This window comes from Procambarus clarkii, chromosome 9 (genome assembly GCF_040958095.1).
Source record: "Procambarus clarkii isolate CNS0578487 chromosome 9, FALCON_Pclarkii_2.0, whole genome shotgun sequence".
In the NCBI taxonomy this organism is placed as follows: Eukaryota; Metazoa; Arthropoda; class Malacostraca; order Decapoda; family Cambaridae; genus Procambarus; species Procambarus clarkii.
Genome location: NC_091158.1, coordinates 21,114,475 through 21,141,275, shown reverse-complemented (window position 1 = coordinate 21,141,275; position 26,801 = coordinate 21,114,475). Strand labels below are relative to the sequence as shown.

The 26,801-nt window shown below is 38.8% G+C and overlaps 1 protein-coding gene across 1 annotated transcript; it reads left to right on the top strand.

Annotated features, from left to right (window-relative positions):
* The first annotated feature begins 937 nt into the window (after window positions 1-937).
* On the top strand, window positions 938-25,822 carry Fbl6 (F-box and leucine-rich repeat protein 6). The gene is made up of 10 exons (XM_045755107.2): window positions 938-1,059; window positions 5,524-6,980; window positions 9,034-9,197; window positions 13,374-13,546; window positions 14,650-14,790; window positions 16,589-16,756; window positions 21,099-21,235; window positions 22,144-22,371; window positions 22,822-23,060; window positions 25,136-25,822. The coding sequence occupies exons 2-9, from the start codon at window positions 5,902-5,904 to the stop codon at window positions 23,033-23,035; spliced, it is 2,304 nt and encodes a 767-aa protein (XP_045611063.1). The 5' UTR covers window positions 938-1,059; window positions 5,524-5,901; the 3' UTR covers window positions 23,036-23,060; window positions 25,136-25,822.
* Window positions 25,823-26,801: the final 979 nt, after the last annotated feature.

The following is a 26,801-nucleotide window of genomic DNA, read 5'->3' as shown; positions in this document are numbered from 1 at the left end:
TATTTATATATATGTATATATATATATATATATATATATATATATATATATATATATATATATATATATATAATATAATATAATATAATATATATATAAGATAGATAGGCCTATCAGTTTGCCATATTGGTTGATCTTATGGAATTTACGTTTTATGACTCAGTTATAGGTGCTAAAATGACGGTATCAGCAGCGAATAGTTACACACAGTTTGCACGCATTCAGTTTAATATTAAAATGCAATGTTATGATCTGTTAAAAATATTGTGAAAATAAAAGTGTTAAAATTGATTGGTATCTGTGGTGCGCGCGATGGTCTAGACCCGAAGTCGGGCGGTCGATCCCTGTTGCACATCGCGCACTTTTCGAATACTTCCTCACATTTATTCTTCGTTAATCTAAGGTGTTTTACCCGAGTCATCTTTTGTGAGAACATACAAGCAGTTTTTCTAAGAAACCTGAGGTGAAATTTCATGCTGGCTTTGTGTACTGCAAATTAAATGAAAAGTTCCTAATATGCAGACGACGTCCCACCACTACACAACCAAGAGAGCTCCGTCTGTTTCCAGCGTTGTCATATCTCTCATATGTAACTAAAATAGAAATGGTAGTATTAACTGATCAAAATATGTTTAAATAATGTTTTTGTTCTTGTATATAATAAAATGTCACCTGAACAATGACAAACGTAAATGTAAGAATCAATATAACGGAACCCTCCTGCCTAAAACAGATGGGCCAACAAAATGTCGGACTTCTCGGGAAGGCTATTTTACCGATTACAGTTTTCAGTTACTAGGTTTCGGTGATATTATACCTCCTATCTGGTTTGTATTAATTTTATGTATAGCTTTGAGTGCATTTTATAGTTGAAAAAGGAGTAAAATGGACAAAAACACAAATTAAAAGAGACAAGTTTGTTCGTTCGTGCGACCATAAACAATAAACAAACCCTGAGGGCAGATTGTTATAGTAGAACGCTCACCGTGGCTGACTCTTCAATATTTCCCTATTTTCGCAAGAGCCAGGAGGAGTTCTCTCATGAATCTTCCAAGTGAGGTGAGTCAGTGTCTGGAGAGTGGCAGCATTACCTGTTTGTGATGTTAGTCGCTTGAGATAGTGAGAAAACGACGACTTTCTCAGAAACTCTCACCCAGGTCGGAGCAAACGTCGCGTTGAGAGCTTGGCTAGCGAGCCTGCCAAGACACCAAACTGACGTTTCTAAACTACCCAATTTTACTGACAGTCGTGTTCAGTACTGATGTAATTAGCGATTTAGCACAGGTAGCGTGTTCGTTGGTTGTTTGTGGCGGTGATAGTGCAGCATGAGGAGTTAGGAGTGAAGTGTTAACCTGTCGAGGTAGGGGGGAGGAACCAAGCTTTTCCAGGTTAGACTATTTCTCGTGTGGTGCCGTGTCAAAGTGTCAGGGTAGCTTAGTGCTGGTTATGAGAGCTGTGTTGGCATGTGTCTGGTGTCGAGGACACGCTATCATAGTGGTGTCAGTAGCAGGCATGAGTGTCAGTTTGGGTGGATGCACACTGCTATTTCATAAGGATATGAGTCATGTCATACCCAAGCTTTAAAATGATTTTTTTTTATAACCTACCAAACCTCCCCACTCATAGGGTTGGCATGTAATTCCCAATGATGCAAGTGACGGGGCACTATTACGTCACTCTGTCTTCTTATCTCAACTTCTATCCAGTCCTCATTTCCATTCCAAGTTTATTCCTTTTTGTCTGGTACGGGAAGCCTGTTTTTATACTTTAGGCTTGTATTGAGGACCCTACAAGATTGAGCTACCGACCCTTCCCTAGGATGCATTCCCACAACAGTTTTCCGACTCCCAAGTATCTATATACTGTTAGTAGGGGAACAGAGGTAATAGGCGAAAGGAAATGTGCCCAACTATTTCTGTCCCGCCTGGGAATCAAACTCGAGAACCCAGATTGTGAGTCGAGGATGAAGCCAACATACTAATAGAAATACTGTCTTTGTGCTTTCTCTTTATAATTACCTACCCAACCAAAACTCACACAGCCTTAGCTAATGATTTATATGGTTTTAACAATTAGAATGTGAGCTTTCTCAAAATATCTGTCTACAATTTGAATATGTAACTCATTTGATGGATCTGTTACTCGTAAAATCCTTTGCCAAATTTTCAGTTACATTATGTAAGCAGTAACATTTGTCAATTGACAGTTGGGCAAACTTTGCCCATGCATATGCATCTGGAAATGGTCTAGTTACCAAACACTGAATCTGTATGAGTTACGTAGGTGTTACGTGCATAATGAAAAACTAGACCATATTAGACTGTGGCAGTCCTTGTGGTGCAATGATAACACACTTGCCCTGCACTTCGCGAGCAATTAGCCTGGGTTCGTATCCTGGTCTGTGAGGATTGACTAGGTGCCAATCCTTAACTGTATGCCTCTTCACCCAGCAGTGAATGGGTACCTAGTTGTTAGACGAGATAGTTATTTTGAGGTTATCTTGAGGTGGTTTTGGGGCTTAACATCCCCGTGGCCCGGTCCTCAGCCAGGCCTTCTTTTTGTTACACACCCCCAGAAAGCAGCCCATAGCAGCTGTCTAACTCCCAGGTACCTATTTACTGCTAGGTAACAGGGGCATCAGTGTGAAAGAAACTCTGCCTATTTGTTTCCGCCTTCACCGGAGATCGAACCCTGAACCTCAGGACTATGAATCCGAAGCGCTGTCCACTCAGCTGTGAGGCCCCTGACAGCTGAGTTGGTGGGTTGTATTCCAAGGAAAATTAAGATTAAAAACCTGCCTGAAATGCTATGCGTGTAAAAGAATGTAAGAACTCTTGCATTTATATAAATTAAAATATAAACAAATATTAAAGATATTGCAATGTTATCCAAGGAGACATTAAGGAATTGGCTGAATAATGAATCTTTAGCCCCTGTTGTGCAGAGGTCAAGGTCATTGGCTAATAACATAATGGTGCTGGGTTTAATTCCTGTTCAGGACCAGATGTTTGGCCATGTTTCCTTATACTGTACCTGATGCCTTTGTTTCCCTAGTAGCAAATAAACACCCCTGGCATTGGGCAACTGTTGAGGGTTGCATCCTGGGAAATATGTCACTGGCCTTGGGAGACCATGATAAGACTAATACCAACAATAAGAAACCATAAATGTATGTTGGGTACTGGATTATTTGGATACTAGATACTGTAATCCAAATTGTAAAAGTAGTACACTAATTTTTTTTTTTATTTCTACTGTATTCCAAATAGCATAGCATTCTATGGGCTTGTAACCAATTATTACAGCACTCCATGGCATTGTATCCAGTTATTACAGCACTTCATGAGGTTATATCTAATTACTATAGAAATCCATGGGCTTGTTTTAAAATTGTACAGTACCCAATGAGCTTGTATCCAATTATCACAGCACTCGTGGGCTTGTACCCAAATACTACAGCACTCCATGGGCTTGTATTCAAATATTACAGCATTCCATGGGGTTATATATCTAAATAATGGAACATTCTATGACCCCTGTATTCCAATGTGTCCACAATTATTAGTCTTGATAAGAGTTCATTATAGTATTTAGCTATTTATTCTGTTATTCTTGAGTAAGGGCTGTGATTTATCAATAACATAAGCCCTCTGGTGAGAAATCTGCTGAAACCAAAGCCAGTGTATTTAACCACTCTTGTTGATGCCTGAGAGCTGCACTAAGTGTATAGGGTCCTGGTAGTACAGTTGGGTTTGTTCTTGACTCTCAATTGGGAATTTTGGGTTTGAGTCCTGGATTGGACAGAAATGATTGTGATAATTTCCTATCACTTGATGCCTTTGTTTACCTACCTAGCAGTAAACGGGTACCTAGGAGTTAATTAGCTTGTTGAGACTTACATAATTAATTTGTAAGTTTGTAATAAATAATTTGTAAGTTGGATGGACTTCAGCTCCTGGTCTCTTGTCATCACTTGATGATCATAGCGTATACCGAGACCAGTACAGGTACAGGTACAGTATTTAGTTTTATATATTTTTTTTGCTTACAGATTCCTTACTTCGGAATACTGTACATTTAATATGAAATATATTTTATTTATTTATTTTTGTTTTAGCCCCATCACAATGTAATGCTGTGTGCTAGTGGCTGCACAAGAATGTAAGAACTCTTGTATATATAAATAAATACATGTACAGTACAATCTTCTTCCGGTCTTCCAGGAGAAGTTTTCGATTGCTTGAAGAGCAGACTTTGAATCACAAAATATTATTCCTCCTCCAGTGTTTTTTAATGTACTGGTAGCTAGTTGTAATGCCGCTAGTTCTGCTTGTGTGGAGTTCAGCCAGTTGTTTAACCTGACACTGACAGTCTTTGTGCAAATATTATTTCTATAAAACCTACATACTGCCGCATTTCATCCAGTAGAAGATTGGACTGAGCCGTCGGTGTAGACACAGTACTCGTGAGATCTTAAATTCCTGATGGAGGAGGCAATTGTTTCGAGTGTGACAGCTTTGAGAAGAGCAAGATTTTCATTACCTTTCTTGGTGACAGGTGTGTATGATACTTGAATGGTGGGTACAGATAAAGAGGAATATCAGAGACAGGTAGATTGTATTTAAAAGGAATGTTGAGTTTAATGAGAATGTAGGAATTTTTACTCAACCATTTATCATAAAAGGAGTGTGTTGGTACGTCGACACCAGTCAGTAGGGTGTTAACAGCATTAAATAATTTGTCTCTGAATAATGCAGGAGATGTAGGGTCTCTCATGGCTTTAAGGCAAAAGGTCGTGTTGACTTGCATGATTCTTTCTAGTATGATTGGAAGCTTCAGTTCTTCCCTCATGTTGATGATTTTTGTGCATCTCGTGAGCCACAACCTGGTTGTGGCTCACTGCTTGTTTTTCTTACTAGGAACCTTTCCATAGAGACTTGTTTTTCCCTACATTTTAACATTTGTCTGTAGTGAGGCATCACAGTGTCATTGAAAAGGTTAAGGCAACGGCCTACTGCAGTTTGATTTGGGCGAGTCGTTTCAACAAAATTTTACATTTCTTCCCATACTGCACACCACTTCTTAATTGTTGAGGAACCCATGGTGTGGTATATAATAATTCCTTTTATGTTTAGAAAGCTAAAAAGCTGAAAAACAATGAAATTCTTTACAAAGAATTAAAGCACGATCGTCACTAAGCAGTCGATCTGGTATACTAAAGCTAGGTGTCCCATGCCACCACAAACCACATGCTCCATCGACCCATACATGTATCAACAAAGTCGCAAGTCGAGGCAATGTTTGTAAGTCAAGTTAAATTTTCCGACGAAATTGGGGTTGTAACTCGAAAGATTCGTAAGTACGTAGGGGCATTCGTAAGTCGAGGTTCCACTGTAGAGTGAAAATATCATATACTGTACTGTATAAGATTGAGTAATTTATTCAATGTACAGTACATAGCATTAAATGATATTTAATTTGATTTACCTCTATACTGTAATTGTTACATTTTATATTTTTCAGAATATTTTGTTGAGGATGCTTCATCACTGCAGCAACATTAAGTGACAGAGAAGGTTCAACATCTCTATGGAAGCTTACTCTGCTAGTGTCATCTGACTTCTCAATGCCTCACCTACTACCACTGTTACTCCCAGAACATAGACGATATGGTCTGGTGTAGATCATTATTGTTAGGGTCTTGTACCTTGGGTTTCAAGTACTTAGTTTTGCTCCTTAGGGCTATGAGGAGATACTGGTGACTCCTGAGCTTGCTGATAATTCATTGCTTAATTCTGTTTGAGCCAAGTTAGTTGGGCTTTGTGAAAAATTTGTTTGAGAAAGATTATTGGCATTTGCCAATTTTTTTTTTTTTAATAATCTCTAGAAACACAAATTAAAATGCCTACAGAGAGCCTTGGATTAGATTCTAGAATGGCAGCAATGGACATGGACCCTAAAGGCTTTAGTCCCATGTCAGGACCTGATGATAATATGAGCTCACCTCCAAGTGTATTAACTACAGCTTCTGCAGGATCAACGCCATCTTCCATCCCATCTGCTGGGTCTACACCGTCATCCATTCCATCGGCGGGATCAACTCCATATCAGTATAATACTCAAGATGATGTTGGGATGAAACCTATCACTCCATCATCAGACCACCAACCAGTCACCCCAATGACACCCGACCAGCCCATAACTCCTGATCAGCCAATCACCCCTGATCAGTCCGTTCCATCTGATCAACCTATCACACCAGACCAGCAACCCCCACGTAGTCCAACAGTATATATAGATGGTATGAAAGATGATATGTACGATGAGAAAATGGACATTAGTGTCAATGCAGGCAACACACATACACATCCCAGTGGAAGCAGAGAAAGTGAACGTCGTGATGATTGTTCTTGTATTCTTTGTGAGGACCATAGAAGACATGCAAATGATCAACAGCCTGGAAATGAAAGTGATTCAGTGCTTGATGGAAGTGTTAAGGATAGGTACAGTGGTGAAATAAAAGTGAAGTCCAAAAGAAGCAAGGATCCAAATGCCCAGCGTAAACCTCGTAAACGTAAACAGTCTGGGAAAATGCACTACCAAAGTGAAATATCTCAAGACTCAGAAGTGACTGGTATAAGAATGAAAATTAAAATGACCCTCCCTCCAATTAAAGACAACAGTTCGCGTGCTGTTGCTGATGTACCTATGGCAAATCGAACTCCAAGTGTTAATTCTAGTCCAAGTGAAAAAGGGTCTGGAAAAAGAAAAAGTTCCCAGGGCAGTGACAGTGAAAATTTAAAATCAGGAGAGGGAAGAAAACGAAGAAAAGCAACAGAATTTATTGAATGGGGCCCAGTATTAAGTGAAGTGAATGGTGAACCACAGTCACCGTGGGCTTGGAAAATACCACCGAACATCTTATTAGAAATCTTAGATATGGCCACTCACAGTGTGGGAGCAATTCCATTTCTTTTGAGGTAAGTGCTGTTTAATGCATTTTTAATTTGGTATTTAGATACTCTTGTTATCTTGCATTTATGTATGCTCAGATTATTTTTTGTTCTTTTTTGTATTTACTGTACTTAGCTCTTTGTTAAATTTATAAACTATACTTCTTGACCTAGGTATTTCATACCTAGTTTGCTTCTCCAAGCCTCCTGTTTTGTGGCTGGTTAATATGTCATTCATGAGTGCACCATTTGCTTGTCCATGTTTTATTGGTATACTTCATCCACATCATTTAGAGTGAATATGAAGTAAATTGTGGCTGATTTGTCACTATCCCTCATCTGTGTAGGCTCTTGATATGCTGGCTTAGAAAAGTTTCTCATTGCTGCTTCCAGTAGTTTTGCTTTCCATGTATCTGCACATCTATAAGGTTCTATACTTTCCAAATCTATCATACCATGATGAATAATCTAGACTCATTTTTATTTGCAACTGAAGCAGCTCCTTCTATTATAGGGAGAAAGATGGGCCCCATCTTATAATTGTTATAAGATGGGGGCCCATTGAAAAGAGGTGTTTCATTATACAGTATTCAATTCTGGATGTTTTTGGTCCCTGGGCTTTGGGGGATGCTCTGCTCTTGTGGCAGAAGAGTGTCCTGGGGTTTTAGGCTTGCTTGAGGAGAGTGCGTGACTCTTTTTTTTTCTCTTTCTGGGGATTTTTTTTTTTATACTCTTGTCACCCTGTCTGGTTGAGGGGTTGTCAGCCCAGGCAGCATCTCTGTCTTGGCTTTTTATGAAACCTTTCCACATGCCTGAATATTTCTTTAGTTTGTAAGTTGGTTGTAGCCTGTGGTTACTGTGTTATGTTCCCTTTGCATTTTTTGGTTGATCATTTGCTTTCCTTAGCACCTTACAGTTCCTGCATGTATAAACACACACATTGAGAGAAAAGAAATTGTCACTTAACCTTTAACGTTTTTGTGATGCCTACAGTTGTCATTTGCTCAAAACACCAGAACATTCCGATGTACAGTAGTCACCATTTTGAACGTTGTGTTAAACTTTAATTAATTTTTGTGTTATTTATTTTGCTTTTATTGCACTTTGAAAATGCCATCATAAAATACAACTCTTTAGGTTAAAAACTATACCAAATTGAACACTTTACCTTGTATAGTAACATTGTAGTGTGCATTGGATGGAAAATATCGCTTAGGAAATATGCGCTTGGCCCAAGATGCTGGTAGCCTTCAAAATTGGTAAGGGGGCAAAAATGAGAGAGGCTTCACATCCTTTCTAAATAATAAGAATAACATGATTCTGCTTAAGCAAAAATCATATTTTACAATATTGAATCATGAGAATTGGCTGTTTGGGTTCTATTTGTTTCTTTCTGGGAGCTGGTTTCTGTGTTTCACTTTTCAGCTCCCTGGACTCAGGGTTTTTGACATCCCTGGTGTTTGGCTCTTTCAGTCCATTGGGTTTTTCAATTTCCCCACTGTGTTTGGTTCCTCCCACATTTTGCTCGCAGGCTGTTTCAGTTCTGTGTTTGTTTTGTCCCCATCATCAGGAAGGAGACAGGGTGTTTTAGGAACTTGGGTCCCAGGAATTGTTGCAGTGGCAAGGGGCATATATGGTTACCATATGACTGAGGCTCCAGACTAATCTAGTTAATATCACTTGGATAGCTCCAAGGTGCCTCCGGGGCTCGCCCAGAAAATGGCATTTCATGCCATCCAATGCTGGCTTTTTGTATCACTATGTTCAGAAGGGCATAAAATTGAATAACTAAGATTTCTTTAATTGTTATACTGTACCCATATGTATTATGTATGATTTTTTCTCCCTTGAATCAGAGTGGCTTGTGTAGGACCCCTTGAACACTACGCTGTGTGCGCAACTCTTAAGCACATCTGCCTTTTAGCTTTGTCTTCCGTCATACCCTGACTCTATGTCTGTTTCCATAGATTTCAATTATAGTACTGTAAATCCAAAGATATGAAATAATGTACATTCTGCAGAGCATTTTATATTTAGCATGTTTTCTTAAACATTAATATAATCAATCTTATTACTGCAGAACATCTAGAGTGTGCAGATTGTGGCGACAAGTTTCTACAGACTCACAATTGTGGCACACTGCTGACCTAGCTACTGGACGTATAAAACCTCGGTATCGCAATGAAAAGAAGCTCCTTTGGCTTTTAGAACATAGGCTCAGTGCTGTGCATGATCTTACTCTAGGTAAGTTGCTTGTTTAATCTGTTCATTGTTTGTTATGTTTAGTATATATCAAATACTTCAGTCAGTGAATAGTGAGAATAATTAATTTTTAAATTACTGTATTATTGCAGTATATTAAGTATCACTTGTACGTGGGAATTTCTTATAGATTTGCCATGTATATGTATTTTTCTTTGAGGGTCTCCTCAGTAGCTCCATGGAGCTCATGTGCTGTTATAGTCAAACTTTTAAGAATTACATCAGGCCTCTGAGACCCTGCCTGGACTATTGGGCACTAGGAACTGAATTTAGCTCTCTATTGAAGCAAGGGGAGGTTGAGGATCAGAGATCTACCCAAATCTAAGAAAGAGCCTCCAACAAGGGTTATCTATTGCTTAAAAGAAAGAAACTACCTGTGGCAAATGAAGCAAGTATTCATTGCTGCCGGCAAGCAGTGCTAATCTTGATGTGCCTGACCATCACCAGATAGTGGAGCAGGTTACCCTGAGTCCTAGTAAGCCAGCCTACCTCACTTGCGGAATGGGGGCAGAAGTGACATCTATCCCGAATGCAAGCTACAGCGGCTCCACCAACGCCGCATGATAAGTAGTAACAGTATTCGGCATGAGATGCCGAATCAGAAAAACCCAAGAGGGAAAGGACAAAACAACCTGTTCAACACTGATGAAACCCGTCGAAGAGAAAGAAAAGGACGGAAAGCCTGCCAAGAAACCTTGTACTGTCGCTGAGAAGAAGACTGCAGGTGGGGCACCATCAAAGAGGCCACCTAATCACCATACAAATGGCAATACACAAGCGTCGGAAATACCAGACGCATGTTGTGGAGGACAAAGTGGAACCAGCGAGGTACCGTGTCCCATCGCAAATCCTTATCCTGATCCACTATGTAATTGTAATGACTTGGCACGGTCTTCTGATAGTTCCCTTCCCTACTTAATAAGGAAGTCAGAGGTCTCCTTCCTCTACTATGTGTTTGATATTAAAAGGCACTTTAAAGGGTGATAAGTACTTGTTTAAAATTATCTCTGGAACATACAAGTGGATGCAAAGTTCTAGGGGCCTTTAGTTGTGTGCCTTGTTATATGTACTTAGCATGTGTGAGTGGTGCCATTCATTGTGTATGCTCTAAATTGAAGTTTGCTACAGCTGCATGAGATCATGGTTCTCTTTCCTGGTTGCTGTTTTCATTGCCCTTGCCTTGCACCAGTATTTCCTTCCCTGAGGGGGGATGGGCTTCTCTGGAGTCTCGTCCTCTTTGAGGGCTTCTTCTTGTATAATGCATGAACTTAGCTCCTCTGTGTGGCTCAGAGTAAAAGGAGCTGTCCCCTTAGGTTTGAGCTGCAATCTCGCTGAGCTGTACTGCATTATGGACTCTGTATGTTGGCATCTGTGGCAGTAGCGTACCCCTCCCTTCACCAGTGGCATTTCTTTCTTTCAAGCAGTAGCTTGTTTTGTTCTGCCTTAACTTTCTGGTAGGTTTTTCTAGACTTTGAGTAGGTCTCTGATCCCTAAACCCTGCTCATCTACCAGAGAGAGCCAGATTCTGGTTCTGGCTCCGAATTGGCCAAGGTGGGTCTCAGGCCTGGTGCGATTTTTAAGTCTTGTCTACATTAGCATGAAGGTTTTGGGGAGGTTCTGAAATTTCACCAGAATACGGCATTTCATTATATTTACTCGTATCAAATTTGGACAATGATCTCTTGGTGGTCGGTTTGGGAATTTAATTTTTTCTTGGGAGAGTCTCTATATGTATATTGTCAAGACAACAAACTGGTTGAATGTTCTAACCTTGTTATGCACACTTTTCATGTGCATATAGGTTATCATATTCTTGATAAGGTTAGATATTGTCAATTGAAATTGAAAGTTCTTTTTTTTTTTACTAGCCCAATTTCTTGCATTTTAGGCCTTTTCTGAGCTATCTCACACATTGCTTCTTATACTGGGGTCTTTCAGAGTCCATCAAGCAGTACCATGAACAGTCAGGCACATGGACGTTCTGCACTTGTGCTTAATCTTTTGGGCATCACTTGAATTGAATTATACTGTTGCTAGCTAGTCTTTGGAGAATGTTCATTTCAGCTTGGAATGGTCAACATACGGTTCTTTTGTAAAACCTTTTGGCCTGTGAATAGGTAATTCAACAAGTTTTTGCCAAAATTACTGGATCAGTCTGGTTATTAAAATAAGTGGGCCTGCAGGTTACAAAGACAAACAGCTTCAAAAGACATGTAATCACTAAGGAAACCTGGCCTCAGGCCAGGCTGCTGGAGTAGAGCAACTCTTGAAGTCATCAACTGCCAATAAGAGCACTCTTGCTTATCACCAATTGGATTGGCCACCTACCAGATAACAGCACCAGATGCACAGCAGGATTTTCTGACCCAAGCTACCTCACATTCTTCCTAACTGGATTTCATGGGAGTTGAACTGGATTTTAGCTAAGTGTCTGTGGTGCAGTTACATCACTGTTATACATATCATCTTTATGGTGACTTTTATACTAATAGGATTAAGCTTCATGAAATTAATGGTGCAAAGACTGATGTCTTGAGTTTGATTCCTGCAAAGGACAACATGTTTGGGCCCATTTCCTTAGATTTGATGGCTCTGTTCACCTAGTAGTAAACAGGTACTTGGAAGTAAGGTAACTTGTGGGCTGCATCATGGGGAAGGTCAGTCATTGGTCTAGGAGGACCTTAATGAGCCTGACAGGCTTCCTCTCCCTGACAATGGCAACCATATCTCCACACATTGTCAGGGGGGAGGGGGGTAGGGTGTATTTGATGTGATTTTACTCCTTATTTTTCATGTTCATTATTTCAGATTATGAAATTTGAATAGATGTTATATGTAAAGATGTTCTTCACATAAGAGAGGAAATGCCAAGTGAATAACGTCATTACAGGTATCTTGAATTGTGGGACTTGAAACAAATTGGCAAGGTGCATGCATTTCATTTATTTTAAAAATACTTGAAATGGAACATAAATAACAGCATATTATATCACTTGCCAGATAATCGTATCATTCTCAAATGACAATGATAAAGCTGAGGCAAACACCTCAACAGTGAGGGACACCTCACTTGTACCTCCACATGTTACTAGCTTGAGGTTTCCTCTCAGGGTGGTTGCAAACACTAGCAAATGAAACATACAAATTAACATTGACAAAGCAAAACAGTCAGAATAATTCAAATAAAAGTTACACTATACGCCTGTTATTATAATATGAAAAGGAGTTAAATACTAAACAACCAATAAAATGTTGATGCACATTCCATCTTGCACAAAAATTAACACAGGTCTGATATTGGTTTAATGAAAGAATAAAAGCTTTAATTTCTTAATTACATCAGTCATGCCAAATATTATTTGGGAGGTATTAAATTAAGTCTGGAAACAAGCCAGCCTTTAAAACATTAGGGTTACCACATTATGCCATATGAGGATAGACAGCATTTAAAAGAGTGTATCTAGATGAGTACACAAGGTACATAATGCAAGTACATGTTGGTGAGTACATGCAGGCAAACACATCTAGTTGAGTACATGTAGGCAAGTACAGGTATACGAGTATTACATCATCACCAGCCATATACCCACACCCACTCACCATACTACACACCACCCACACCCAACAATACCATGTGCCTTCTCCACCTACACCCAACTATCAACCATTTGCCCAAAACACCAATATACGGTTCCTTCCCACATTCGGACTGTAACTCCAACTGCCTAAATTCTCACACCCCACCCATGAACCCCCTCATTTAGATTACATAACTTTCCCAACTGCAACACTCATATTTTCTCTTGTCTCCGACCATACTTTAAACCCCTAAACACTGTAGGTATTTAAAAGTACTACAGCGAAGTGTGCATGACTAAAAATACTTGAGCACTGAAATGGGGAAAATATCGCACATAACAATTGGAACAGCTGCAATCAAAACATATTAAACTCTTTTTAAAAATTTTGCTGTGTAATCTAAACATATATACAGTACTGTATTATATCAGTTTCAATAAAAATTATTCTAGTTTCAAAAAAGGATTTAATTTTTTGTTTTTAATCAGTTTAACTTTCGACCCAACAAATTTTTCATTAACTATGATGTGTAGTACAGCATTATAGACCATACTCACTTTTGACTGGGATCTTTTTCAGCTGGGTGGAATGAGGCTGTGACACCGCATCTCTTGCCAAGGCTAGTGCAGTTGTGTCCCAAACTCACTGGCCTCAACCTTTCTTACTGCCATAAAATCCATTCAGAAAACCTTCACACCCACCTTGCCACCTGTGACAAACTTCAGCGCCTTGACCTTACTAATGTTATGGCGGTTAGTATTTATGAATGAGAATGATTAACAATGTCATTCCTTTCCTAATTTTGTTGTTAATATATAAGCACAATTACTTATATTTCTCAATAGCGACTGATCTGCCACGTCTTACTTATCTGGAATTGGACAAATTCTTAATTTGTTCAGTTCAAATGGAATCTTTCATCTATGGGTATGTTATAAATATATTAATTATTTACTGCAATTGTCTCTTTATTTTAGACTTAGTTTCACTCTTTGTCTTGGTTTAAAGTTACACAAGTTTTTAATGGCATTTTAGCCATTGCCACCAAGTGCATGGGATCGATGCTTCTGTTCTGAAACCTGCCAATAAATGCATACTGTATTAGATTTTAAAAGTTGTGACCAAAATGAGCTTAAAATGCCTTCAATAGTCATAACAGGGATTATGTCCAGGAGAGTAAAACAATAAACCCTTGCTTCTGGTTGTGGACCTTGAATTTTTCTTTAATCTGGCTTCTTGATCTGCATTATGTTGATGCAGATCTGGATGGCAGATGTAATTTTAAAAAGAAAAGACTGTATAATGCATTTAAACTCTTATTACAAAATCCCAGCAAATAAATATAGGGTCTTAAGAAAATTGAAAAGATAGTGCTATGTGAGGTTTTCCATGTAATAAGTAAATAATTTTCCTTTGAGTGTTTTTAAGAATGTAGAAAATACATGTAGTAAACCTTTGAATGGCCAAACATTTGCCATCATAAATAACATTGGTAAGTAACGCTCACATGTGGTGCAATTAATATTGTGCTCCTGCTTTACAAAACTAGATGGATAGGGCTAAGCACCCATCTCCCCAATAAAGGTACTGTATAAATAGCTTTTGATTTGGAGCCCATGCCTGCCCATGTCTGCCCATGCCCTCAAAAGCAAACCAGGTTCATGTGGTGCTGTGGAATGTATGAGGAATGAATCTAGAACAGAAATTTGAAGTAGCAAAAGTTTTCAAAGAAGGAAAGTTTAGTGTGCTTGGTTTATGTGAGATGACAATTATAGGAAATGATAATGAAGAGTGGAATTGAATTAATGCATAAAACTATTAAAAGTATTTATTTGTTATTGTTTTCTCCTGACAGTCTCATAAGCCAACTCCTCGGTGTGCTGTGGGTCAACAAACATTGTCAGACTTAGCATCAACAATGAAAGATAGACTGACTCATCTCACCTTGGCAAACAATACTCTGTCCAACATGCCATCATTAATAAAGTCATTATCAGTGAGTATTTTATTTGTATGAAGCAAGTTAGAAACATGTATTTATAAACATAAGATTTCCTTTTGTTATCTATTATGAGAGCACTGTTTCAGTGGCAAAAGTTTGCCATACTGTCATTCAGGTTAAGGATGGGAAGTTTATGATTTTCTGAGATACTATTCTGATAAAGTATGTGTTATGTCACATCTAGAATCTGTTATATTTAATGACAAGAGTTCCATAAGAAAATAGAAAGACTTGAAAATTCTTTAAATTTGCAATTTTGATGAAAAAGAAAATCATTGCCTTTATTGTCCCAATTTCAACTTTTATTGGATACAAAGGCCTAGAAAAGAAAAGTATTGTTAAAGAAGATAGTTTAATATATTCAAAATAATAATTAGCCTGTCACAATATCTTATATTCTATATAACAGCTTTGGAAATGCAGCAAAATATTCACAGCAGTATACGAGCAGTTTTGTAGACTTGTGTGTAAAATAGTGCAGTATTAGTCATACATGTTACTGTCGAACTGCTTCCACTCTGTTATGTTCACTGCCACATCACATACAATACTTATATGTCTACCACATTCTCTTACTAGTAGTTATTCACTACATTCTCTTGACTCGCCTTCTGCTATTAAATTCCCCTGAGTACAGTTTCTTTATCACTTTGTTCATTTATTTAGATTTGGTGGTCGAACATTCATTATTTTGTACGCTAAGCTTAGTGTACAAAAATTACAGGCTGTTATTATGATTTGCCGCTTAGCTACCAGCTACCAGACCCCCCCTAGTATATATTAATATTGTGTATATATATATATATATATTAGACTGTGGCAACAGTCAATCGATGGAGTTCTAAGCCTACTGGGGACCATGTGCCAGAATCTGGCGTCCCTCAGAGAGGCACAAGGAGCAATGGCTTATAGGTATCCTCGTGGAAGCAGTCTTTGTCTGCTATCTACCAGGTCAGGCACATGGGTAAGAATCTCAAAACAAACTACAGCTGGTTAAACATTGCAAACCAGAAGCTGAAAGAGCAAGCAGAACTCCCCAATCAAAAAACAAGCATGATGTCACCACAGCTACCACGCCGCTGTCTGTGCAACTCCACCCTCCCCGGAAGGGGGACTTACGCACCACCTCTGGTGCAATTGTAGGGACCCTCGGCCTCAAAGAAGAAAATAGGGTATTCAGGGAAGACCTTGTGGGTTCTCACTGAACACTTTAATCTTTTCTTCTCCTACCACCCCTATTCTTTTTAATTTATTTTTTATTTTATTGTATTGCATTGCTACAGTTTACAGAGAACACACACACACACATATATAACAGTGTTCAAAGACCTCGTCTAGCTCTTCGGAGGTTGGGTGCATGCCTAAGATACAGCACACATTTTCCCTCTGGACTGCGACACTGAGGTGCTGGAACAGGAAACTGGCCACTCTTGTGTATTTAGTTTTCCCAATGAGGTCCTCACCCACCTCCTTTAAGAACTTAAGTTTGACATTCACTCCAGGCGCCCAGAGTCTCAGAGCCTATCGGCACAAACCTGTAACAATGTGCTAGGTCCCTGTACTTGTTGGTTTTCTGGGGTCTCCCTGAAGGTGGCTGCCCTGCCTCCCTCAGCTGTGCTGTAAGATAGATAGGTATCAGCCAATGTAGACACACATGTGTACTCCCATACGACCTACTAATATACTATATCTGTATATGTAATATAAATAAATATTAAATAATATATATATATATATAATATAAATAATATTCTATTGTATTGTATTTTCATGATGCGTTTATTTCATGCAGGATAATTGCCCCAATCTCCAAACATTGGATTTATCAAATGTGATGACGGTGGGCCGTGATTGTGTGTTAATCAACATCGAAAGGTTACAGACAGGATGCACAAAGATGAAGAATTTGAGACTTACCAACTCTCTTGTTAGACTTAGCCAGACATCCTTACAGGAACAGGTACTTAATTTATTCTATAATAATGTCAGTGAGCATAAAACAGTTTTTGCAATATTATCTGCACTCTTTTAATATTTGTTTTACTGTTGAGGTGTGGTTTGCAATAGAATGCAGAACTCTCGCATCCAAATGGTCACATCCACCATATCCACCTCATCATAAGAATCTAAATTATCACCTCTATTACCATAAGTGTCCTCCACTAAAGGCATTTTTCATTTTGATATGATTGAACTCTGTTTCTGTCATATCATTATATAAAACTGTTCTGTCTGATTGTGTGTTTGTACAAGATTGGAGGTAAATGCTTTGGGCTAGCCTCATTAAACTTTGCAGGGTGACTGGTGGGTATTAGGGGAAATTTCATAGGCAGGTCGAGGTTGGCTCCATTGCCACACTAATGGAAGTCAGCATCCATGGCGACCCTGCCCATGAAGTCGATTGCTGCTGCTGAGTCCATGGAATTACTGTACATGATCCTTTTCATCAGGTTACAGAATTCCGACATTGATATGCAATTCAACGGAAAAGGTTGGGAACCTCGAAGCAAGAAGTAGACACTGAGGTATACTGAAGAATCCAAGAGCAGGGACTTGCCAATTCCCTACCAGGCCCATAAATAGGGAATACTCATGTAGGGCTGCTGAAAACAGCCTTACAACCAATAGGATGGGAGCTGAAGGCAAAAGGGAAAGCCAGAAAAGGCAGAAATGCCCTGAGCAGCCCATGTAAGCTGTGCAATGTAGTGGAGCACTCAGTGCATACACAGTGAGTGAGCACTGAGTGAGCGAACATGCAATCCCTATATGAAGAAATGAGACAGTTCTTTAGCTGTGATGTAGGCAACCCGCAGCATAGCCAGATCCAAAGTATATACCTGGACAAAAATTGCAGAGAATTCGGATGGGTGGGAAGAGATTATTGGCTAGTAACTCGTGTATCTGCAAGATGCCTCAAACTTTACTCAGTTGGAGAAGCAATGTCTGTATCCAGTAGAGGTCAAGGGGGCAACACAGAACTTCTACCTCAATCAGAAGTCGCGAGCTCAAGCCTCTGAAAACTATGGGGCTGCAGCAGGAACCGAACCACACTGCAAAAGGGATTGGCAGCTGTTGAAAGTACAGTACTCAGAAAACGTTTACCTTCAGGAAAAGGAGGGAAGAAAAGGGTGTGGCAAAAAAAAGGGGGACAGAGACCAAGCTTACACACTTAGCAAGCATCAAATAAATACACCATCACATCCAGCAGGAGAAGAAAAACAACTTAGGCATAGCAGCACTGATGTCACGACATCCAGCCTCCAAGGATGCACCCAATTATTGACTATGACATGCAGCCAAAAGAAGTGACAGACTCAAATGAACCTTCCAGACCACATTTTGGGGCAGGGCTGACACAAAAAGGGTGACATCAATTGCCTCAAAATGCTAGCCATTTAAAGCACCTGAAACATCAACTGTATTATAGAAAGAACTGAAGCAAGTCTTTCTCCACCACATTTAGGAAAAAATTAGACAACTGAAACCTGCGCAACAGAGGCAAATCAGTAGAACCGACCGGAACCTGGTAGCACCTGAGGGTAGGTTCCAGGGGAATGAAACTCACTCTGATGGAGAATATGAAAAATCTCCTGTGCAGAGCAAAGGACCATCAGGGCCATGAACCAGAGAACAAAGATGATTGAAACGCACCCACAACGTGGTCTCTCCATAACACCCAAGGCCTTCCCACTGAACATGAAGAAGGCACTGGGACAGAACCAAGATTTCTGCTAGATACCTTCAAAACAGAAGGAAAGGTATGATCCCATGGGAAAGATGCCACACTGTACAAACCCAAAGGTTACTCAAAGTTGAGAGATGGCAACAGAATTCCAGTAAGGTCTTAGACTCAAATCTCTTCCCCACAAGCAAGAACAGGGAACCCACCAAAGAAGCCCACGCTGCCCCCTAACCTGATGGAGAAAAAGACCCAAAGGCATCATAGGCTTCGGGGAAAAGTTTCTTCAAGCTGACTGTTATATCATGCTCCCAAGCAAAGCTCGTGGAGTAGAACTTTCCCCTCATAAATCGGTGAACCTCCTGGGTTCAAATATGTAAGTTCAAAATGTCTGGGATTGAGTGAAAGTCCAAGTAAAATCTACCAGTTTACTGGGGCAAACGTATCTACATGACAGCTTATTTACAGTATTTTTACATAGCCACAACCCAGTAACAATCACGTATGTTAACACAAGGCACAAGTCACAAGTCACAGCAGCTAGATGTCACTAAGCAAAGATAACTCAATAACATGGGTATACCAGACAGCTTAAGACTGGCTGCCAAGTTGTGGACATGGTGGGTGGTGACATTATATAATCAGAGTGGAGGTAATGTCTGAGCATGAACATCAATAAACACAAGTCAGTGAAGTATCACTTTGCCTTCAGAAAACCTAAGTCCCAACTGGACTGGCAAATGGCAAAGTTGAAAATTCTTAACACAAATCGGAGTCCACGATGACAAAATATAAGTCGAGAAACTCTCTACTTCATCAAAATATGACAGTCCCCCCCCTCCCCCCCCCCAAAGAGCGATAACAAATAAAAGTCACTTCACCACAGGAGTTAAAATTTGAGAATTTAGTGATAACACTTGTTAACTCTGATCCACACAATAATCCAATTCTTACCTTATTGGTAAGAAGACGATAGACATATACAGATATCCCTAATATACTATTACTACTATGTGTGACCCCTACAGAAACCCAAAGACCAATGAAGTTTTCCTCTCGCCATCTCCACAGGTCAACTAAATAATACCAACCTAAGGAATATAACACACTCGGTGTAACGAAAAGAAAATATGAAATACACAAGTAAATTGCACAACTCTGGAACATATGCAGATGTTTAACTACACAAAATAATAAAATATATACATATACAAAAAAACCAAGAGCCAACAACCATCGCACAGTTTGGCTGCTCTTACGAGAACACATGAACGCGCACACTCATTCAGACACACGTTCATTGTCAGCGTCCGGCTGCTACTCGCGCAACTAGCAATTACCCACTCACTCAACAACAGTGAAATATAACATAATTGAATACAATACTACCACAATACACATGTATATAATGAAAGTTCAATACATATATGCATAAATTTAAATACTGCAGCAGTGTAAAATTGTACTAAGAGGTACATTAACAATTACAGGTATGACCTCAGCGTATCCAGTCTGAACCTGTTAGGCTGGGTAATAACACTAACTTCCCATGAAGAAGGAATAGAAGTATGGCTTAGTGTGGGAGGTGGGGGAGATACCATTAACCTCAATGGCAATCAGTGCTGGGTCAACCAACTCAACACTAAGCACACCTGGCATTGCCTAAAACATTGACCAGATACCAAGCTGCAAAAATATGATTAGAACAATAAACACCACAAGTCCAAATATCTGCCCACTGCATAATGGAAAAAATGTGGATAGTGCCATAAATCTGCAGATGTCTTGGGCCTGTGGATACAAAGTATGTTGGCTAAACTGCATCACCTTGTGGACCAGCTGAGACAACCTGGCCTTATGATAAGAAACCAGGGACATCAGATTAATGAACAAAGCATCCACCCAAACCTCTTTAGGGACATGCAGATAGCAGTGCACGGCAGCCACCTGACAGGAAATATGATGAGATGATAGTCAAGGCAATGCTGGTGGCAGAAGAGATGGGATGCTGTCCAAGTGGCTCAAACCAGGCCTAACCATAGTTGAACCCACAACCAACTAGGACTCCTAGCAGTCAATGTGAAACCCACTCCACCAACTGAAAAAGAACTAGAGTCCCATCTAGCAGACAACCCAACTGTATAAAACCTGATGCATGCCAGTGACATTTGATTTTGAACAAAATATGAGATAAGTGTAGGATTCTTGAGATTTTCAGTGTCTGAAAGATGATGATAAACTAATTTAAAGTAAAATTTAGATAATTTTTAAAGCAGATAGAAGAAAATACAGTGGAACCAGTATGAATGATGAAAAATTGAAATTTAAGAATGGGAATATGTATAATAGCTAGAAAGATAAGATAGAAATGATTGCAGTTTGAAGGCTCTGTTACATAGTAATTTTTATTTTTAACTTTGATGTGTGGGTATGAAACAGCAGGGATAAACAGTGTCTTTCACTGCAAATATGCAATCTATTCAACCTTTCACAGAAATTTATCTATCACTTAGGAAATTAAGTTGAAATATTGAATTGATCTTGAAACAATTACTGAATAAGTTATATTTTTGTGTTATTTGAATTTATCCTACCTAATATTCATATATGATTTGTTACACAGGCATCATCTCCAGGGTTCCCAGAATTAGAGGAGCTCAGTTTAGCTGTGGATGGTAATTTAAGTGTTGGGATGAATGATAGTGAATTAGAACGAGTTCTCAAGAATTCTCACAAACTTCGTCTGCTTGATGTCAGAGGGTGAGTTTGGTGTTTTAAAAATTATTTGTTAAGGGTAGATGACACAAAATAATAAAAAAAATTTATTAAATGAAAACATTTTCAATTTGTGACAAAATTTGTTATACAGCCTGTATTTGAACATAGGCAATTCCTAGACAAATACCAACCTATTAACAATCATACTAACAAATATTTAGCAATTAAAATAATTCACTGTAACCATTGGCAGATTAAGATAAGAAAAGATTTTATAGCAACAGTTTATATTAAATTAAGAGAGAACAATGTTTATTGTTGCTTATTGCAATGTCGGCAGTCATCGCAGTCAGTTCACAACTAAAGGGCTCAGGTTCATTTTACATGGACGTTAAAAGATGTTTGGGCACATTTCCTCTAACCTGATGCCGCTGTTCATCTCTGGGCAAATAGGTACCTAGGAGTTGGGTAACTTGTGGGCTGCATCCTGGGAGAAGGTCAGTAGTTGGTTTACAGGCAATCTCAGTAAGCCTAACAGACATCCTCTCCCTGATTATGGAAAACTACTACTTAAAATTAGGAGGATTTGGACATAGTGAAGGGATGTTATTACTTTTTACACTTTCCGTTGCGACATTTTGCTGTAGTGCTTTTCTTTTATCTATGCTCCATGTTTAAATTTGTATTACTCAACAAATATTGAAATTGTTGGTGCCAAGTCATTAGCAGTAATATGAATTGGGCATAAATGTTGGGGGGGGAGAAGATTTGCTATATATGGCTATCATTAAATCATGGTAATAATGATTCATTAAAGGCATTGGAAGCTAGACACATTTAAAATTATAATATTTATATTTGTTAGAGTAACACAAAATTTACATTTGAAAGAGTTCATCTTAGAATTGTTGTTCAAGGAACCAGTATTTAACAACAAATTTTTTCTGCAGGTGTATGAATATTACAGATTCATCTTTGGTTCGCATTCCACCATGGGAGTTGGAGCATTTGTTTTTAGCAGGTTCTACATCTCCCAAGAGTTACTCAGATCGGTTAGAGTTGGTAGTACGCAAATGGCAACACTCACTGGTAGAACTGGACCTGTCCTGGACTGCCAATGCTGATAGTATTGATGCTGCTCTTATGGCTATATCAGAAGAATCAGATAACAAACTCAGGTTGGTAAACTTAATAGTGAAAAACTCTTGGGGAAACTGAAGTGTTAGCATGTTGTGGAACATTAATACTGAAATAACCTCTTTTGGCTACTAGTGAAGGCCTGTACGTTTTATTGTTTAAAAGATTCATTAAATATATTTTCTTTATCTGTATTACACAACACTAGATGCCTGTTAAAAGTTCACATATTTCTGGGAGGGACTTCCTCAGTATCTCTCCAAGACACACTGATATACATGTCAAACTTTCAGTGCTGCACCAGGCTCTTAACACTTTCGTCCTCCCTGGACATGTGCGATGTCCACAATTAACTCTGCGGATGTGTGACAAGGATAAAACGTGTCATTGGAACGTGAAATTGTTAAGTTCTGGAAATAGATATCTTGCTGAGCTACTGATTAGCTATCATTTAGAATCATCTTATTAATTATTTTTTTTATTATCAACAGGTACCTGAACATGTGTGGGTCCTCAGTAACATTCAAATCTATTCGGCGAGTATTAGATAGATGTAGTCATCTAGTGAACCTTAACCTAACCTCCTGCCGGGCACTGCCAAGAGGAGTAAAACGATTTCATGAGGCACCTCAACTGGTCACCCTTCGAGCAGATATTGCAAATGGCAAATTTGATGAGGCCCCGGATGATGATGATGATGATTAGGCCACTTTGGAGCGTGCTTTAGGAGGTTAGTTATGTATTAGCAATTGAACTCTATTAAACACACATTTGATCACATTTTTCTCATATTTTGCTTCACTTTTATTTTGTTTTTCCCAAGAAATTTCCAAGTTGTTGAAGAGAAATGTTGAATAGTACTCTAACTGGAATAATACAAATAAAAGGTACAGTTTAGGGATTAGATGATAAAAAGTGGAAAACAGAACTAGAGAAGTAGCATTGTGTGTAAATTGACTAGGGCAGTCAATAATACTAAAGGCAAAGGGATTAGTAAGTGAATGTAAGAACTACATAGGTATGAGGCTTTTTAAATATAATTTTGAAGAAGAGTACAACCTCATTTCAGCAAATCCCCAGTTGCAGTGCACACTTTGCAAGTTGGATTTACTCACCTATATCAGTGAACAAGTGTTTGTCAAAGCAGGTGATGTGTGGCTTTGCCTGAGATGAAGGGCCAGAGTTCACAGGTGTATGGGAAATGGATGGGCCTGGATCTACCAGTCCCCCGTTGTTGAGCGGGTTGGTTGTTTAGGCTTTAGCTACCTCTATTCCTGGCTTCAGTGGTGGCAGCTAGGGCCCCCAATTGTTATTTGGGTTGTTCCTGTCTGGCCATTGGTTGTCTGATTGTTTTCTTCTTGTGGTTTCCATATGGGACCCTCATCCTGATCATTATTTCAGATGTTTCTTCCAATTTTCCAAACCATTCTCCTAATAATGATAGTGCTTAAAGTAACTATTTGGTCGAATGTACAAAAAACCATTGATGTATGTAATGAAATGCCATTTTCTGGGCTAGCACTGGATGCTTCCTGAATCTATCCGAAGTGATATAGTGCTCTATTAGCTTTATAGGTCATCAGTCACAGGAGTCCTTTGCCTACTGGGGACTATGAGCCAAAACCTGACCCCCCCCCCCCATGATGATCAGGTTGATCAGCTGGTTGATTATCAACCAGCAGCCTGGTCAGAAACTTGGCCACATTGACAATGATCCCCAGAATCTTCAACAGGTAGTAAACAGGCTAAGCATCAGGAAGCCATTGACAGGAGCCTTCCCAAAAATTAGGTGTTGAATGTAGTAAAGCGCCCCTTTATGGTAGGCCCTCAAGAGTTCCCCTCTCCGTCTTTTCACCTGTTTCTCGTTGTGATTTTTGGGATTCTCTTCTGGTGGCTTATGAATGAGGTAGGTGCTTGGTTAAGAATCCAGAAGCCATGGGATATCATCTTAAGGTAGCATGGCACATTAACAGTAGTTTGTTTTGTTTTACCTAATGTTTCTGATTGGTTTCCTCAGTTTTGGGTAGATCTCAGATCCCCAAATTCTCCTTGTAGAAAGAACAAGGTTATAGTCCTGGCTCCCGGTAGGCTTACTTGGGTCTCGGAAGCTTGTCACAATAAGCAGGCTTATTGTGCCAGTATGCTACCGAGTGCCTTTCAGAATAGGCATTTCATTGCATTCAATTCTTAAATTTTTGTATGCATCTCAGTCAGGTTGTTTTGTCTGACAATTATTGTTTCTTCTCCCTAGTAATCAAGCTGTTCTGTTAAGCTCTATTTTTGTTGTACATAAGTGCACAGACTCTTTGCTCTCTTAGAATTATGTACAGTATTACTTATTTTCATGGGTTGATAAACTCTTTAAGATGTTGCCATTGTGTGATGGATCATTCAGACTGGGCATTTGTGGCTCCATAGCTCCTTTGAATTTTTGAGTTCCTCTGAGTTATGCATAGTTTGTTATGATTTTAGATAATTTATAATAAATGTAGTTAACAGCAGTGAAAAAGTTTACTTCATTCAACTTTAGTTGCAACAAATTTATGGCTGGTACCTCAGAATTCAAGTTCTTAAAAAGTGTTAAAGACACTAGAGATACATAGGGTGAGCTAGGTAAATAGACATGAGAATCAGACTGACAAATAAACAGGACGGTGAGAGAGAGAGCCAAGTCTCAAATTTTGTTTAAAACATATGCTCCTGCATTATGGGAAAATAATTATAAATAATGCTGTTTATAAGGTGCAGATGGTGAAAAGTTTTGGTAATTTTTTCTTGACTAATACTTTGTGATCTTGATTTCAGAGCCAAATTCGAAATGACCAGCTCATGTGCCCAGTACAAAGCAAATATATTTTGCCCCCAACAAGTGACTGTGAGGAAACTCCTGTTTACAAGGAATGTCCTACATGTCTGGTGAATGTAATTTGGCGTCTCAGATTGGATTATGCAGTTGGGGTCATTTCAATATTTTCATGAAGTTTTGCCACAAAATATGGTAACATATATTGTTTTGTAAATGTTTACAAACTGTTAAGGGTGGGTGGGGAGGTGTTATATTTAGAATGTGCATAAGCTCCCAGGATGTAGGTCCCTATTCAGCAGATTGCCTCAGGTTAAGCACTACTCTCTAGATGTCCTCCAAACATACTAGGTCGTCTGTGTCTCAAGTAACTTATCCTTGCCGAGTGCTGACATTAGCTTGCTGCTGTTGTATTCATGTATTCTGCAAGAGATAACCGAGTTTGATTGCAACAGTGTTTTGTGTGTTGTTGTGACATCGTGAGTGCACTGTTTGCTCTGAATGCATCTTCTAAATTGGCTTGTAGTTACTCTTGTTAAGTCTGTGTTTTTTGTCCTACCACCAAGTCCTCCAGAGGTAATATTATTCCTAGATTAATATTATCCTGCCAGTGTTAATATTATTTTGCCAGTCTTTATATATACCCAACAGGAGTCACTTTACCTAGGAAGTACCTTATTTTGATCCCAGTCTGCATTGTCCTGTTAGAACTAATGCTCTTTGTGTGAATCCATATTATCCCAGTGGAGCAATTGGATTTCATATTATTCTGCAGAGAATAGAGAATACCATTGTGTCGGTATGATCCCAGTGGGATGAGTACTGCCAAAAATAATGCTACTGGATCAATGCTGACATAATTTTGCAAATAGTAATATAATCTAGATGGTTTTACAATGAACCGTCTGGTGTTAGTGTCCTGCCTTGAAGTTTTATTTTTATTTTTTTATCTTTTATTAGCTTCTTATGTTATGAACTTGATGGCAGTTGGGAGACAAAATTGTGACTCAGTGCTTCATTGATTGTAATCAGTTCCTTTGATAATTACTCTGTTCATGAAACAGATGCTTAATTATTCCATATACTAAAGCATGTATAGTAATGGTATTTGGAAAAGTTGTAATTTCAGTGATCATGATTATAGTATTGAAGCATAAAATAGTATGGATTTTGTATCTTAACTTAGCACAGGTTTAAAGTTTGTAAAGTTAAATCTTTCTTCTTTTTAATAATGTCCAGTGCCGTTCCATAGCAGATGTATTATTTTTAAACTGACAGATTTTTCTATATGAAAAGCATATCCCGTTTTCATTCTTGATGAAGGCCTGTAATGTACATTTAAGAGTGAAAATTTTCTGTTATGTTGCAGTGTTTGATATATATTGTACAGACTATTGAAATTACATGTGCAAATGACATGGAACATGACTTTTAAGAAAATGTATATGTGCAGCTTGATGAGTCATACTGTATACTTATCATGGTCATCTCCTACTGTGTAGTGACATAGAGACATCCCTCTAATGTCTTCTTCAGCTGTAGGCTACTGCAGTTATAACATATTAAGATGAACTCCCAAGACATTTTATTATTGTATAGTTTTCCTTCTAACTGGTAAAGCAGTTATCTTTGTTATTTACCAAGTGTTTGGAAATTAAACAAATTATT

Excerpts from the sequence above, each read along its gene's own strand:
- Fbl6 (XM_045755107.2), top strand. The coding sequence starts at position 5,902 with ATGCCTACAGAGAGCCTTGGATTAGATTCTAGAATGGCAGCAATGGAC. Across the intron at positions 6,981-9,033 it reads GCAATTCCATTTCTTTTGAG|AACATCTAGAGTGTGCAGAT; the intron begins GTAAGTGCTGTT and ends TTATTACTGCAG. Across the intron at positions 16,757-21,098 it reads AGACATCCTTACAGGAACAG|GCATCATCTCCAGGGTTCCC; the intron begins GTACTTAATTTA and ends TTTGTTACACAG.